The 14,941-nt window shown below is 45.8% G+C and overlaps 1 protein-coding gene across 7 annotated transcripts in view; it reads left to right on the forward strand.

Moving 5' to 3' along the window:
• The window catches only part of CGNL1 (cingulin like 1), a 174,038-nt gene that overhangs the window by 150,260 nt on the left and 8,837 nt on the right, over positions 1–14,941 (forward strand). For 6 of the 7 annotated variants that reach the window (XM_034938830.3, XM_055099045.2, XM_055099044.2 and 3 more), the window contains 2 exons: positions 1,755–1,916; positions 4,772–4,861. In XM_034938830.3, coding sequence (XP_034794721.1) covers positions 1,755–1,916; positions 4,772–4,861 — 252 coding nt within the window. The remainder of the gene's footprint in view (positions 1–1,754; positions 1,917–4,771; positions 4,862–14,941) is intronic. The other variant, XM_055099046.2, reaches the window with a different exon arrangement.

The following is a 14,941-nucleotide window of genomic DNA, read 5'->3' on the forward strand; positions in this document are numbered from 1 at the left end:
AACGCAGGCTGCACATTTGCCTGTCATTCTTTCTGACCCTCACACTCATGTTCTTTTTGGGTATTATCTCATTTGATTCTCATAATAGCTTTAAAAGGCTGATTTTATAATTATCCCAATTTTGTGAATGAGGAAACTGAGTCATAGAGCGTTTTTGTTTTTGTTTTTTGTTTTTTTTTAACACTCCGGAATATAGCACATCCTCTGTATCCAGAAAATGTCCCATCACTGTTTTCCATGGGGTGATTTTCATTCTGTGCTTTCATGTACTTTCTGTCATGGTAACCACCAAAACCGATGTGGGTCTTCATCTGGTGATGTCATCTTCAAGGCTAGGCTGTTCTCGTAGAAATGCCCGGTGCTCCTGTCAGCCTCCCAGAGAAGAACACATTTCCTCAAGTTTTTCCACGGGTTCTCCAAAGCTGTCCTCAACTACTGGGGCTTTCCAACTCTCCTGTGACAGACACTGCAGAAGGGTGGCATTCTGTAGTGGAGATGGCCATTCGCTTTCATATACTCTGAAGGAAACAGACCCCCTGGTGTATTCTATTCCTGAGACTAGCTCTACTCAATACTAGTACCAACTCCAAGAGGGTAGGACACTTAGAACAAAGCAGACAGCCTGTGGCTTCACCAGATCAGCCTACACAGATGTTTAAGGAAGACCTACTGTGCCCTGAGCTGGCTGGTCTCCCCAGGGAGCTTCTAGAGAAGTTCAAGACACAGACTGGCCCTTGTGAATCAAGCTGTTTTGTCTGTTGCACTTTCTTCAAAGCTGTTAGTTGAGTGCCACCTTGTGGATGGAAAAAAACCAACGTTATAAATTAAGCTAGCTAATCATGTTCTTCTACAAAGCAGTGGCTTTCCCTAATGTGCCTGTGTATGTTGTTAGGTTTTTTGCCAGTAGGTTGCTTTGCGGTCATTAATTCAGTTGTGTGTTCTTTTTCACTGAGTTGAAACCTCTTTTGAGGTGACAGTGATATAGGTAGACAATAAATTACCCCCTGGGAAACATGTATTTAGTTAAGGGGCTCTTGAGAGTTTTTAACATGACCTAGTAAAAACGACATTTTGCATTCAGCTGGGCACGGTGGCTCATGCCTGCAATCCCAATACTTTGGGAGACCGAGGCGGGCATCACCTGAGTTGAGAAGTTCGAGACCAGCCTGGCCACCATGGTGAAGCTCCATCTGTACTAAAAATACAAAAATTAGCTCAGTGTGGTGGCATGCACCTGTAATCCCAGCTACTTGGGAGGCTGAGGCAGGAGAATTGTTTGAACTCAGGAGATGGAGGCTGCAGTTAGCCAAGATCGCACCACTGCACACCAGCCTGGGCAACAAAGCAAGACTCCATCTCAAAAAAAAAGACAGAAAAAAACTATATCTTGCAACCCAGGAATACACGCATCTGCACAAATATATGAATGTCTAGCACAAAAGATTTGCAAATCAATATTTGCTAATACTCTGCTATTTTTTCTGTTCTATTTAATTAAAAAATGCTGGTCAACATCTACCAAATAGAATTTGTAACCTAATAGGTTGCTGCCTGTAGCTGGAAAAGCCCCTCTTTTTACAAAAAGGAAAGTGAGGCCCAGAGGGAGGTAGGACTTGCTCAAGGTCTTCTGATCTCCCATATTGTGGGGGTCCAGCTGATCTTCCTTTTGGTGAGGTCAGCCTGTGCACTGTCTGTGGAGGTCTCTATGCCCTTGATGCACCCCAGAAAACCATCCCAGCTGTCTCTCCTCCTAGATGCGTCTGATGGAGGAAGAGTTACGGGACTACCAGAGAGCTCAGGATGAAGCACTCACAAAAAGGCAGCTTCTGGAGCAGACGCTGAAGGACCTGGAGTATGAGCTGGAAGCCAAGAGTCACCTCAAAGGTGACCGCAGCAGACTGGTCAAGCAGATGGAGGTCTGTGGGCCGCACAGTGTGAGCTGGGGGACCTGCAGAGAGCGAGGCTGGGCCACGAGAGAAGCAGCCTCTTTGCTCTCAGCTCAGCCTTTGGGAAGTCTTGGATTTTTATTCTCTTCCGCAGCTGGGTTTAGTGAGGTTATTTCTTGATTGAAGGAAGGGGCCAGTCATTTATAGACTCTGGACATCAGAGCTAGAAGGAATGATGGATATAATTTAGTCTAACATTCTCATTGTCTTGAGAGGAAATGGAACAGATTCCCAGGGACATTAGGTGATTTTGCCTAAGGGCACAGATAGTTCCTTTTCTGTTTGTTCTTTGGGGCAGTGCTTCCAGCTAACTAGAAGGAACCAGACTGCTGCATGTCCAGAGAGGAGCCTCCTAGGAATCGTCGTCCTTCATTTGCCACACCACATTCTCCATTCTTGCTTCCTGTTTCTGGCCCATTTTCCCTTATAGGTTATTGGGCTTTGCCAGAGCTCGCAGCACACTGTGGCTCAATTTACTGTCGTATAATGTACATAGTCCAAGACAGCATATCAGAAAGTGCTGAATGCACTCACCAGATGGGGGTGATCTAGTCACAAGCTGAAAACACCACATATTAGAAAAATGTAAATGAAGTAACAGAATCTAAGTGTGAACAGTTCACTGAGGTTGACAAGAAGAACCTTAGAATCACTCCATCTGAACTTTTAAAAAAGAATAATTCTTAGGAGCAAAACTAACCCCCAGAAACACACACACACACACACACACACACACACACACACACACCACAGTAGAATTTAGAGAGAAGGAGAGACACTGAAAAAATGGAATTGAGAGAGACACTAAAAAATAGCCCCAGTCTTTTCAGAGAAGTTAAAATTGTCAAAGTTTTGATAAAAGACAGTGCTCAAGGCCATGGAGAGATGGCTTAAATTCAAAATCAATGGAATTCCTGATTCAACTTTGCAAATAAACAGAAATAATTTTTAAAACCTCCAGGGGACTTAGTAGCTGTTTATATCTAGGGAGTGTTGTTTAAGTCATTGAAGATTTTATTAGATGGGCCTCTTTTAGAGACTAGAATAACCTGATTACAGTTTTATTGCTCTTTTGTTGGACTGCTGTACATTTTGCTAATGTCCTGGCTCTGATCTCTTTAGGGGAGGTAATTTTAAGGCAAGCTAAGGTCAACCCACTTAACTAGAAACTGATTATTCTAGGGCCTTAAACAACCTGGCTCAAAACAAGCTAAACCCTCTTCAGGCAGTGGAGGAAGAACCTTTGGAGTAATGGCCCTGGCCTGCACCCTTAACACTCCTGCTGGGTTATGTGCAGTATGGCTTTTAGGCAAGAAGAGAGTCTTATAAAGAGGTGCTTTTAGCTGGTGATTGGGTTGTTAGGTCATTTCCACTGCTATATCCTGACTAAAGAGATCGTTTCCTTTGGCCAACTTAGGTCTAGAAGGAGTGGCATAGCTAAGCTTCGTTTGTCCCTTTGCAATATTTAGCTATTTTCTCATTAATTACAAAATGAATGGCTCTGAAGACCCTGCTACCATGAGATGTGCTTGAGGGGTGTTTCGTCCCCTAAGAGGCGGCTAGCAGGACCATCTTGCTGTGACTACGTCTTGCCTGCTCCTTCACTAGCACTTAAATTAATTTTCAAGACTCAAGAGCTCTCCTAACGACGGACATTTTCTGTAAACTCAGGTGGCTGTTGTCTGTAAATGCAGCTCTTGTGGATCCTGAGTGATGTCTGACTATAGTGAGACTGGTCTTGGAGGCATCAGGAACCACTGAATAAACAGGAGGCTTCGGTGCAGGGCCCAGCTCCAATCCAAGTTGGCCTTTGAGATGCTTGGCTCCTGGGTGAGGGTTTTCTAGCTTCCCTGTAGGTTTTGATCACTACCTGGGGGCCGTTCACAGACAGTTAGTCACTCACAAGAATCCTGGGTGTTTTATTGTGATAAATAGAATAATATTTAGGGATAGAGGTGCCCATTGCTTGTCAATCCACTTTGGCAATTGCAGAGACAATATTTATATACAAATGCTGCAGGTTCACATTTAAAACTTGGAATGCCAATTGCTTTTTAGCATTTGTGGCTCTGAGTTTACTTAGACCTATGACAGATTGGCTGGTGACAGGAGAAACACGTGCTCAAGGCTGACAACCCCCAGTTCTAAGTGGGGTGGTTTGTGTTAGAAGCCTCTTTTCTTCATACACAAAGCTGCTTTGAAATGTTTTTCTCTGAACACTCAGTTAGGTTAGATTAGGAGCCAACAAAGAAACCACAAATTATTATTCTGAAGTGATGATGAGTTTAACAGAATTGGTTAGCACTGTCTTTTGGTTAATCCAATGCAGATTTGGGAGTGCACCGTGCAAATGCATGCTGTTCCTTAGAAGGCTTAGAAGGCTGCTATAGATTGACTCCTGCAAGGCTCTTGCAGACAAAAGATTGTCCGGAGCGTCAAGTGTTTTTTCCACATTGTCTTTTAACAGGCACTGGCTTGGGTAGATCTCTTTAAAGTTATTGATTCACAGGGAGAAACAGAGACTTGACAGAAACATGCTCAAATACCCTTAGTGTTTGCATTAGGGTTTGGGATAATGTTTTTTTTCTTTTGCGTGTTTTCTACATAAACATTTTATGTTACACATTTTACATTACAAGTCATGAAACACATAGTTTAAGAAATATCTGCTTTGGGCAATGTAAGAAATAGATATATTGTTTTTCCAAACTCTAATAGTAGTCAGCTCTCATTTGCCCTTAGGATTGTTTCTCTGTGGGGCAGCCTTTGCTGTTAATCCCGGTCAGTGCAAGTTAAGTCGACTGTGTTTGTGATTTCCTTCTTAGGACAAGGTGTCTCAACTGGAGATGGAACTGGAAGAAGAGAGAAACAACTCAGATTTGCTGTCTGAGAGGATCAGTAGGAGCAGGGAACAGGTACTGTTCTATAGGTGAATGATGCGTGGATTGTCCTGTGTGAAAAAGGAACATGAGGGGTTAAACCTGGGGCTTCAGTTAAGGCCAGGAGAGAAAAATTCATGCCATCTAGAAATTGATGGAAGATTGAATAGTCATCACCATAGTGAGCTTCTAGGAGAGACTTTGACCAGATTACTTGTATTTTAGATTTTAAATTTTACTCCTTGGTCAGATTATTTCCTAATCTATACCTAGCATCATTTCAAGGTTTTTAGGTTTTGTTTTCATCTTTTTCATTAAGAAAGTCCCAATGCTAGTCAAGAAAGAGTGAAGGGCTTTATAAATGTTGATATACAGTTCGCCCAGCACCATTTCAAGGCTCTAGGCATACAACTGGGTAAGTTGTCATTAAAAGCACGTTCTATCATTAGAAGTTTCTACATGTATCCACAGGTGTCTTGTAAATGAAGGGCTGAGACTAGTGAATACAAATTAATTATCTTTGAAACTGCCGCTGAGTGTTCTGAATCCTCTTCCCAAAATGCTTCCATATTTTATCTGTCAAGTGGTTTGGGCATGCACTGGGGACACAGAAACTAGTTAACAGTACCTCTGTTTCCTCGTGATCTCACTGCTCTCCCCAGATCTCATCTGCCACTCCCAGTCTATCTCAAAGCCCCTCTGAACCTTCACTTAATTAAAAAATGGAAACAAAGGTCAAAAGCCTTTGGATAATACTGCATGTGTTATCTGCACGTCGCTTGAGAAATTAGTTCCGTCATCTATAACATGAGAATAACTCTCCCCGATTGTCTCACAGTGTTGTCATAAGGATCAAATGTAAGTGAAACTCCTTCCAAAACTGCAAAAAGCATTCACTTGGAAAGTACTGTTACTGAACGTGAGTGCTTCATAGGTGTGTGTACTGCTAATTAACTTGTCAAGGAAAAGGCTGCGTCATAGAGCCTACTTTCTGTTGCACCTAACATGGTGCTGGCTACCACATTCCACACACTTGCTTGTTGAACTAATGACACTTAGAGCCTCAGCCCTAAAAAGCACTTGTCCTTCTATGGCCAATAGATTGTTATTCATAACCACTGGGGAAACTTCCACTTTCTGCCTTATGTTTTTGTCTTCTTTTTCAAATCTTCCCTATTCCAAAGGGCACTTTCCTCTGGTCTCTTCTGCTTATTCATATGGACTTCCCTTTCCTCGGTTCAGGGTGACCAAGAATTGGAAGTTCCAGAGCTTGGGGATGGCACCTTGTGAGCACGCAGCCCTGCTCAAAGTAGAACATGAATCACTGGCTGCTTTTCCATATTGTGTTAGGTCCCTGTTGATAGATTTCTTTGCAAACAAGTGGGATACTCATGCTCATTTGCTCCTGAGAGTGAAGAAAGTTGCAACCCAGCTGTGTTCCCTCCACCCTGCTCATGGAGAGTGGGTTCTGTCCACATGTTCCCAGGCTATGATTTCTCTGGAGCTGCAACAGCTTATCAGGCCAGAGCTGCACAGGTTTAGAGAGGGACCTTCCTGAAAATCAGAGGCCCAGATAGAGAGCTCAACCTTGACATCTCCTCTACTGCCCGCCAGGGTTGTTACTGAAGACTTTGTTTTCTAAGTTCTCTCACTGGAATAAAAGCTGTTTTGTGATGAGCCCCTGCCAGCCTGGCTAAGTAGCGACGTTCCCCCCAGACATGTCAGGATCCACTAAACATTCACAATGACAAAGGATGTGACCATGGATTTGTTTTGCCAGCGCTTCTTGTGGCTTATGCTAGGAGGAATAGTGGGAAAGCCTGTCATCCTATCAGTAATGAGGCCATTAAAACAGACCTTCAGTTCCATGTTTATATCAGAAACAAAACACAGACATTGAACCAGAACGTGTCTGCTTCCCTTAGCTCAGCTGACAGCCCAACACTGACAGAACTGATCATGCAGAGATCTGGTCCCAGAATTGCTCTGGACACTTCTTTTTCCTTTCAACTGAGCACTTGGATCATGGGGAATAGAACTGCTGTCCATGATGTGGTCAAGGCTAAAAATATTTCCACTAAGCCAAGAACTTGATGTCAGTTTAGGGGGGAAGTTAAGGGAACCGAGGACTTGAAGTAAGTCCAGGGAGGAAGTTAAGGGAACTCACTTGGTCTGCTGGGGAGAGCAGTGGGCTGGCAGTCCCAGTCCTGGCTCCTGCACTTGCCTCATTTACCTCTGGGAGAGTCCCAGCCTCTCTGAGCTCAGTCTCTAAAATCTATCAAAAGGAAGTCATTGATCCAGGTGATCTCTGAAGGCTCTTCTGAATTCTAACATTGCAATGCTGCAAGAAGGTTTCATACATCCAGAAGCGTCTGACTCACCCTTTACTTTCCCCCAATTCTCTCCCTGTATCTGAGTTACGTGCCTAAAAAGATGAGTTCCACCAATGTCTATAGCCTCTTTCCCTATCAGCTCTCTTTCCCTCTTCTGTTTTCTTTCTTCTCACTGCATCATCTGAGATAGGGAGGGTATAGCTTGGTGTTTGTTATAAGTGGAGAAATTGAGCACATTCACATGGACGTAGGAATTGGTAAGCCAATGAAACAGAAACGCTGGTGTCTCCTGACTGTGTTCTGAGAGCTTCTCTTCTGGCCTTTGCTGCCTCCTGACTTGTGAGGGAGGGCAGAGAAATGGGTGGGCCAAATACCCGCCTCCCTGGAAAGCATCTCATTCTCATTCAAAGTTGAGGTTGAGCCAAGGCTTATTTCCTGCCTCTTGAAATGAAGGCTCTCTGGGGAGGGCCTTGGGTATAGACAGATGGGCCCTGATTCTGAGCTCTTCTGGTCCACTTAGATTAACTTCTAGGGCCATGTGCCTGTGCTTTCCTGCTGAAATCAAAGCCAGAAAAGGGAAACTTCAAAACTTAGGGCCGCTTTTCCTCTCCCCCATCAAATGCTGACCTTATGACATCTCTTTAACAAGGACATCTCCTAAAAACAGGAAAGGGTGCTTGTTATCTTGAACCCAAGTAATAACATCGGCCCTGCCTTCCTAGCAAACTGCTACTAGGCACTGAAAAGAGAATGCATGGGACATTTTAGTTTGGCGATCTTGTTCTCTTTAAATTAAAAGGTTCAAACTTAACAGCTCTCTCCGTAAACTCTGAATTCTCACAAGCTCCTTTGCGGAATCTTTGCTTCCCCCAAACATCTCCCACTAGTCTTAGTGATGGGACTTAAGTGAATAAGCCAGAAAAAAGGTTTTCCAGCAATATTAGTGAATGGCCAACCCCTCTCATAGACTGTTAGATCTGGCAAGGACCTCAGAGTCCATCTCTCCCCACTTCACTGTAATGGATGAGAGATTTGAGGCCCAGAGTCACCTGGTGATTTGACCACAGTCATGCAGGCAATTGACTGCAGAGCTGGGCTTAGGTCTCAATTTCCAAGGCAGTGCTCTATCTACCTGTGCTTGCAAAATATGATGAATACCTGCTGTGTGCATGGCATTGCAGTAAAGCTCCAAGAGGACCGGAAATGGTCCCTGACCTTGAGTTGCTACAGTTTGTTTGAGGAGATGGGTCAGACCTAAAAAATTGATAACTAACAATAAAAAACAGTGGATACTAAATGCCAAGTAAAAGATTCAAGCAGCTAATGAGGGAAAGACCATCGTTGCAAGAGTGAGTGTGGAAGAATTACTAGAAAGAGGGTGGGGACCTGGGGTCAGCTCTAAAGAAAGGGTAAGACGTGAATAAACCAAGGGGATTGGGAATGGGATTCTAGATAGAAGGAATGGTGTGAACAAAGACTGGGAGGTAGGGATCTATACAGCATTTTGAGGAGCAATGAATGGATGAATGGATGAGTGTGGGTCAATCAGATTTCCAGTTTCCATAGGAAATGAAAGGAGATAAGTTTGAAGAGGCAGACTGAGGGTTTTGAATGGCTCTATTGTGAAGGCAGTGGGCAGCCATCGAAGGCTATTGAGCAGAAGAGTGAAGCATACACTGTGTTCTAGAAGACTCATGCGCCAGGGGTGGGGGTGAGGACTGGAGAAGGGGCAACTGAGAGGAGGCCTCAACTGTGCTGTTACCAGGGCAGAGGACAAGGAAGGCTGTGTAAGATGGTGTATTTGACCCTTTCCATGCCTCCATTCTTTCTTTCTCTTATGCATACATTTGGCACTCACTAAATGCTGGCCATGTTGTTTATAAGTTCCCAGCCTGTATTAGTTTGTTCTCACACTGCTATAAGGACATACCTGAGACTGGATAATTTATAGAGGAAAGAGGTTTAATGGACTCACAGTTCAGCATGGCTGGGGAGGCCTCACAATCATGGCAGAAGGCAAAGGAGGAGCAAAGGCACGTCTTACATGGTGGCAGGCAAAAGAGTGTGTGTAGGGGAACTGCCCTTTATAAAACCATTAGATCTCATGAGACTTATTCACTATTATGAGAACAGCACAGGAAAAACCTACCCCCGTGATTCAGTTACCTCCCACTGGGTCCCTCCCACAACACGTGGGGATTATGGGAGCTATAATTCAAGATGAGATTTGGGTGAGGACACAGCCAAACCATATCACAGCCTTTCTAAGGGCTTCCTTTACATGCTCAGGACAATATTATTCAGAGTGATGGATTCAGGAAATCCTAATTGAGAGAGAAACGTTTTTCAAACCTCTTGGATGTTTGGACTTTGTTTTCAAGTCTGACTGCTATGAAGGAGAAGGGATGGATTTGGAGTTGATAAAATGATATCTTCTTTATGAAATAGAAGTAAGGAGTATCTGTTTTCTCACCCAAGTATAGTCCCATCATATACAGAAAGGTTTCTGATTGGCTTATAAGTTGAAAGAAGTTGAAGTTGCTGGCGTTTGGTCTGTTTAAATCCAGAGTAATCCTTTTTCCTTTCCATCCTCCAAAAACCATGTTTCCATTTATGACAATTGCCAGCCTTACCAATGATTCCCTAAGGGCTAGGCACTGTGCTGGGTGCCTCACTCACTTTCTTGTTGTTTTCAGGGCTTTCAAGGTGAAGTGACTACATAGGGTCACACAGTTTGTAGGAGGTGGAGTCACAGTTTGACTCCAAAGCCTCTTGCCTATTCCCATCATCCCTGAATGAGACTATGTCATGGTCTTAAAGACCACTCCTTCAAATGCATTTGGGTCTCCATTCCCAAGTTAAAAGTGGTGTTTCTTAAAATGGATGAGGAGTTAAGTTCAGCTGATCCTCTCCTGATTCTTTATGAGTGCAGGATTCAAATAGCCAAAGAGAGGTCCGGCTTCATATGCTTTAAATTAAAGGCCAATAGCTGGCTTGATAAGCACTGCTGCAAACGCTTCACAGCAGAGCTGGGCCTACATGGGAAGGCGTTCTCTTGGCTATGGAGACCATGATGACCCAGCCCAGTGGAAGATGACTCATCAAGCCCAGGCAGCTGGCAGGCAGGAAAAATACCAACTCGAGCTTTGGGTGGCTTCATGGTCTCTCCAGGGACTGAGCAAGGCTGCCTTGTTGCCTTGGCAACTGCAGGATTAAATGCCAGTGATAGAGTTGTGGGCTCCTACAGTCACTTTCGGGAACTGCTCCTCAGTCAGCATCAGGGGTGCCACCCCTGCTAAATGGGACCGTCGTCTTTGCAGTTGTGAGTGAAAGATCAGAGGGGGGTTTTCTTCTTCTTCTTTTTTTTTTAATTGAAATGCTCCTAATCTCAGAACTGCCTCTTATTGTATCAGCTGCTCAAAAACCCAGTGTGTACAGTTGATTAATAACAATTTTCCTTTTTTGTGATTATTATTTTTAATGCCAGCCAGGAGTGTGGGCTTGCCAACCTCTTTACAGCCCAATGATAAACACAGGTGATGGGGTTCAGTATTGTTATTGGCCATCACAAATAGCTCTGGCTTTCCATTAACCCAAAAGGCAGCTACTTACAATTCTGAGAGCTCGCTCAGGTCATGGGTATCTCTGACATAAAACCCACTGGAATCTGATACTGTGATTTCCGATCAAAATGCTCAGGGCTTAGCATTCTTTCAATCCAGCTGTGATATACTTTTGCCTTCAGCTCCTGTTCTGTTTTTAATTTGACTGGAAAGTTTTTGTTTGTGCTATTTAATGTAGTTGAAGGGTAAACAACATAGAAAGCACTAAGCTTATATAAAGAAATACTTTCCCAGCCTTGAGTTTACTCTTCTCTGGCCCAGGAGGCTGGCTCAGCCAAGCCATAGGTTTTTCCCTCCTCCCCGCCACCCCCCACCCCAGGGCAGGTGCCAGTGTGGGCTCAGGGTAAGAATTTGATTTACGATATTCCCAAGTCAAGGGGCCTAGTCCTGGGATCACTGCACTGAGGACAGCTAACAGCAGGGACACACAGGATACTTCTGGGTTTATGTTGAAACCCATCCTTCTTGGAGCATTGTCCATAATACCACATAGTATTTCTTGTATAAGGCTCCACATGGTGGATTTACTTTAGAATTTCATGTCAGGCTGTCCTTTGAAGAACAAAAGGAAGCCTATTATGTTTGCCAAAAGCCTGGGTTTGCAAAGACTCAAGGAAATGGACTGCCTGCTCAGGTCACAGTAACTGTTAAGTTTTATGGCTACACATTTATTCCTTCCTGTTCTTCACTCTGATTTATTTTACATTTCCATTTTAATAGCCATCTTTTAAGGGGCTATGGTGGGGGATAAATAATTCCTTTTTTTCCCCCCCTTTGGAGAGTCACCATTATCCTGGGGCTCTCCAGGGGCCCTCCAGGGAGGTCTTGAACCTGTGGGGACCCTTGGGGATGCTGCCATGCTAAGTGCTGCTCTGCACAGGGAAGTCTGTTTCCTGGTGGGATCCAGATTTTTCAGACATTGGCACTGAGGGTGCAAGACTGTGGCCAGTGGCTGCTGCTTTATGTGGCAGGATTTGTCCTGAACCCCCAGGCTGGGCCCAGGGCTGCGTGACCACTTGGCCATCCTGGAATCCCTCCACGCACTCTCTGCACTCTGCCTCACTCCACCATAGACACGTTCTCCTTCTGGGCTCCACAGTCCCTGTCTAAACTCTCCTCCTTGTGGATCTTCTTCCTTTATTGAGAGTCCTAGGTCCTACAGGTTTGCGAAGACACAATGGGGAGGGGAAAAAAGAGTGTATGAGTTTTTGTCAGAAAACCTAGGTTGGAATCCCAAAGCTGCTTCCACCTAACTCTGACTCAGAAGCTGTTTCTGGACCTCCCACCTGGAAACTCAGGGTGATAACATCTGCCTCGGAGAGTTCCCGCCCAGTGCCCGGCTTGAGGGGCTCTTGATTCTTGGTGTTTCCCCTCTGGGTCTCCTGGCCGGGAGCACAGCTGCAGAGCGATGCCTGCCTCTGCTCTGCTGGCCGTTTATTGTCTTCTGGTATTTTTCAGCTGCACACTCCACAGCAACTAGATTTCTTTGTCTCTCTACAAGCCTTCAGTTTTTCTTTATCCCTTCACTTTTCGGAAAATAATCTACCTTCCCTCCCTTTCTTGCCTCTACCTTCCCTTTGAGCTACAGGCTCCTGCTTTCCACCAAGCCCTGGAGGATCCTCTTCCTCTCCCCACCCACATTCTGACCCCAAGACAGGGCTGGATCCTGTCCCTCCACTTGCTGGGTGGCTGCTCTCCTGTGACACTCCCTTCTCGATGTCCACTGGTTGTGACTTTTCTCTCCTCTGTGGCTTCTCATTGACACCTAACAATAGGTGTCACACCCTCGTGCCCCCTCCAGCCCTGGGTCATAGCTGCTGTCTTAGTCGCTGCTGGATTCCAGAGAAGTGTGGTGTCTATTCCCACCTCTTCACCTCCAGCGCCTCCTCTGAGCTTTGCAGTCAGGCTCACCTCTCTGCAGACCCTTCCAGAAGCAAACTTGGTTCTTGTCCAGCCTGTGTGCTTTACTGGCAGTCCTTGCCCTTCTTGCCTTTTGGGATAGATCCTGGATTCTCCCTGCCTCCCCTGACATGGGGGGTTGGAGGGATCCCCAGGGCACAGCTGCAGATCCTCCTTATTCTTTATATGTCGCTCCTTGGTGGGCTCACCTGTTCTGTGGCTTCCACCGGCATCGCCCAGTTGGCCCCACATGCATCACCAGGAGGAATCTAAGCACAGATGGGGATGTTAACACTGCCTACCTCATTGGTGGTGGCCAGGAGTAAATGAGATAATACTATTCAAATCCGCAGGACTTGCTTTCCTAAGCACAATAAATCTGTGAGCAACTGTCACAGTATGATTTTGGGTCCTGTGTGACTACTCTCTGTCTTCCTCTCCACCCAATCCATCGATTGCTTAACCTGCCCCCTCACCTCCCTCACATGGCTAATTCCTTCCAACACTGCCCTTCTTTCTTACCTCCTACTCTGTGTTACTGGTGGTCTGCCCCCTTCCGGTTTTGAAAGCTGCATTCCCTACCCTGCCCATTGTATTAGCCTGTTCTCATGCTGCTAATAAAGACATACCTGAGACTGGGCAATTTATAAATGTTTAGTTGACTCACAGTTCAGCATAGCTGGGGAGGCCTTATGATCATGGCTGAAGGTGAATGAGAAGCACAGTCATGTCTTACATGGCGGCAGGCAAAAGAGACCATGTGCAGGGGAATTTCCCTTTATAAAGCCATCAGATCTCGTGAGACTTATTCATTATCACAAGAACAGCATGGGAAAGACCCGCCCCCGTGATTCAATTACCTCCTACTGGGTCCCTCCCATGACACTGGGGATTGTGGGAACTACAATTTAAGATGAGATTTGGGTGGGGACTCAGGCAAACCATATTACCCTTTTTTCTACCCTGCCTATCCCTGATCTCATTTAGATTTCAGCTTAGTGTCTGTGTCCTGGAAGCTTTTGCTGGCCCTCTGAATCTGGGCAGTCACCCAGTGCACCCACCCTAGCACACTGTCCTTTCCTGTCATAGTGACACTGACCTCTTATGCAGGGCTCGTTCATTTGTCCCCCACTAGGCTATATGGAGAGCGGGCACTTTCTGGGTCTCTTTGTCACAATGTCCTGCATAAGACACATCATGTCGTTTGAACAGCGAACAAACCCATCCTATCGTTCTGAGACTACCCTTGCCCAGCACACAAGCGTGTGCACTCGCAGACACATGCTTGCTCTCATTATGACATTGTGGGTTTTCCCCAGGGGAAACTCCTAATGATTGAGAGACGGGGTGGCTACTCTGCCTAAGGATGGAGGCAGGCGCCTCTGGCTTCCTCAGAAGGGTGCCACACAGTACCCTGAAGGGTAGAGGAGGCACCAGGTTGTGCTTTTATTGTATCATTGGCCAGCTCGGGGGCCCTTACAGCGTGTCTCATTCAATCAAGTTCCTTGCTTAGGAGCCTGTATCCCAGAAGTTAGATCAACAAGGTCACAGGTGAGGGACAGACAGAGCTAGCAGGACAAGTTAGGCCACTGCTGTTTTTCTCTGTAATTGTTTCCCATTGCAGTGGAAATTTAACCATGTCCTCAGTGAAGTGCTGGGCCCTGCCCTGGGCACATGAACAGAACGGCTGCCCCTGGGAGGCACGTCTGTCCTCAGTCCCGTGGCCCAGCTGTTCTGCTGACCTCCACGTGTGAGGTGTCAGTGGCTGGTTCAGAAACCACCTTGGGAGCAGGGCCGTGAGCCTGCATTCATTCCCCTTGCACTTTGTGCTGGGGTAATAGTGACAGCAATTGTTCTGGTGCCCTCTTTGCAGTGTGTGATTCGTGAGGGCCCTGGGGCCCAGCAGAGTGGGAGCGGGCCTGAGTTGGGTGGACGTGCCCTGCCTGCTGGTCCTGGCCACTGCTGGCATTTTTCCCTTCTCTATGCAAGATGCCCTAAGGAGGCTGGACTGCCCTTCTGTGCCCGAATGTTTATGCCACAGCTGCATTTGAACTCTAGGTCTATTGGAATCCTTTTCACTTAGATGGTCCAGAGACAGAGCCATGAAGTAATGGGCAGTGCAGGGGCTCAGCCTGTCTCTAGCCCTGCTCCTGAGGTTACTTGCATAACCGCTGCCGTAGGCCTCAATTTCCTCTGCTGAACATTCTGAACCTCCATGATTTAGATGCCTGCCAGTTAGGAATTTTAAAATGTGAGCATTT

The sequence above is a fragment of the Pan paniscus genome, chromosome 16 (genome assembly GCF_029289425.2).
Source record: "Pan paniscus chromosome 16, NHGRI_mPanPan1-v2.0_pri, whole genome shotgun sequence".
Lineage (NCBI taxonomy): Eukaryota > Metazoa > Chordata > Mammalia > Primates > Hominidae > Pan > Pan paniscus.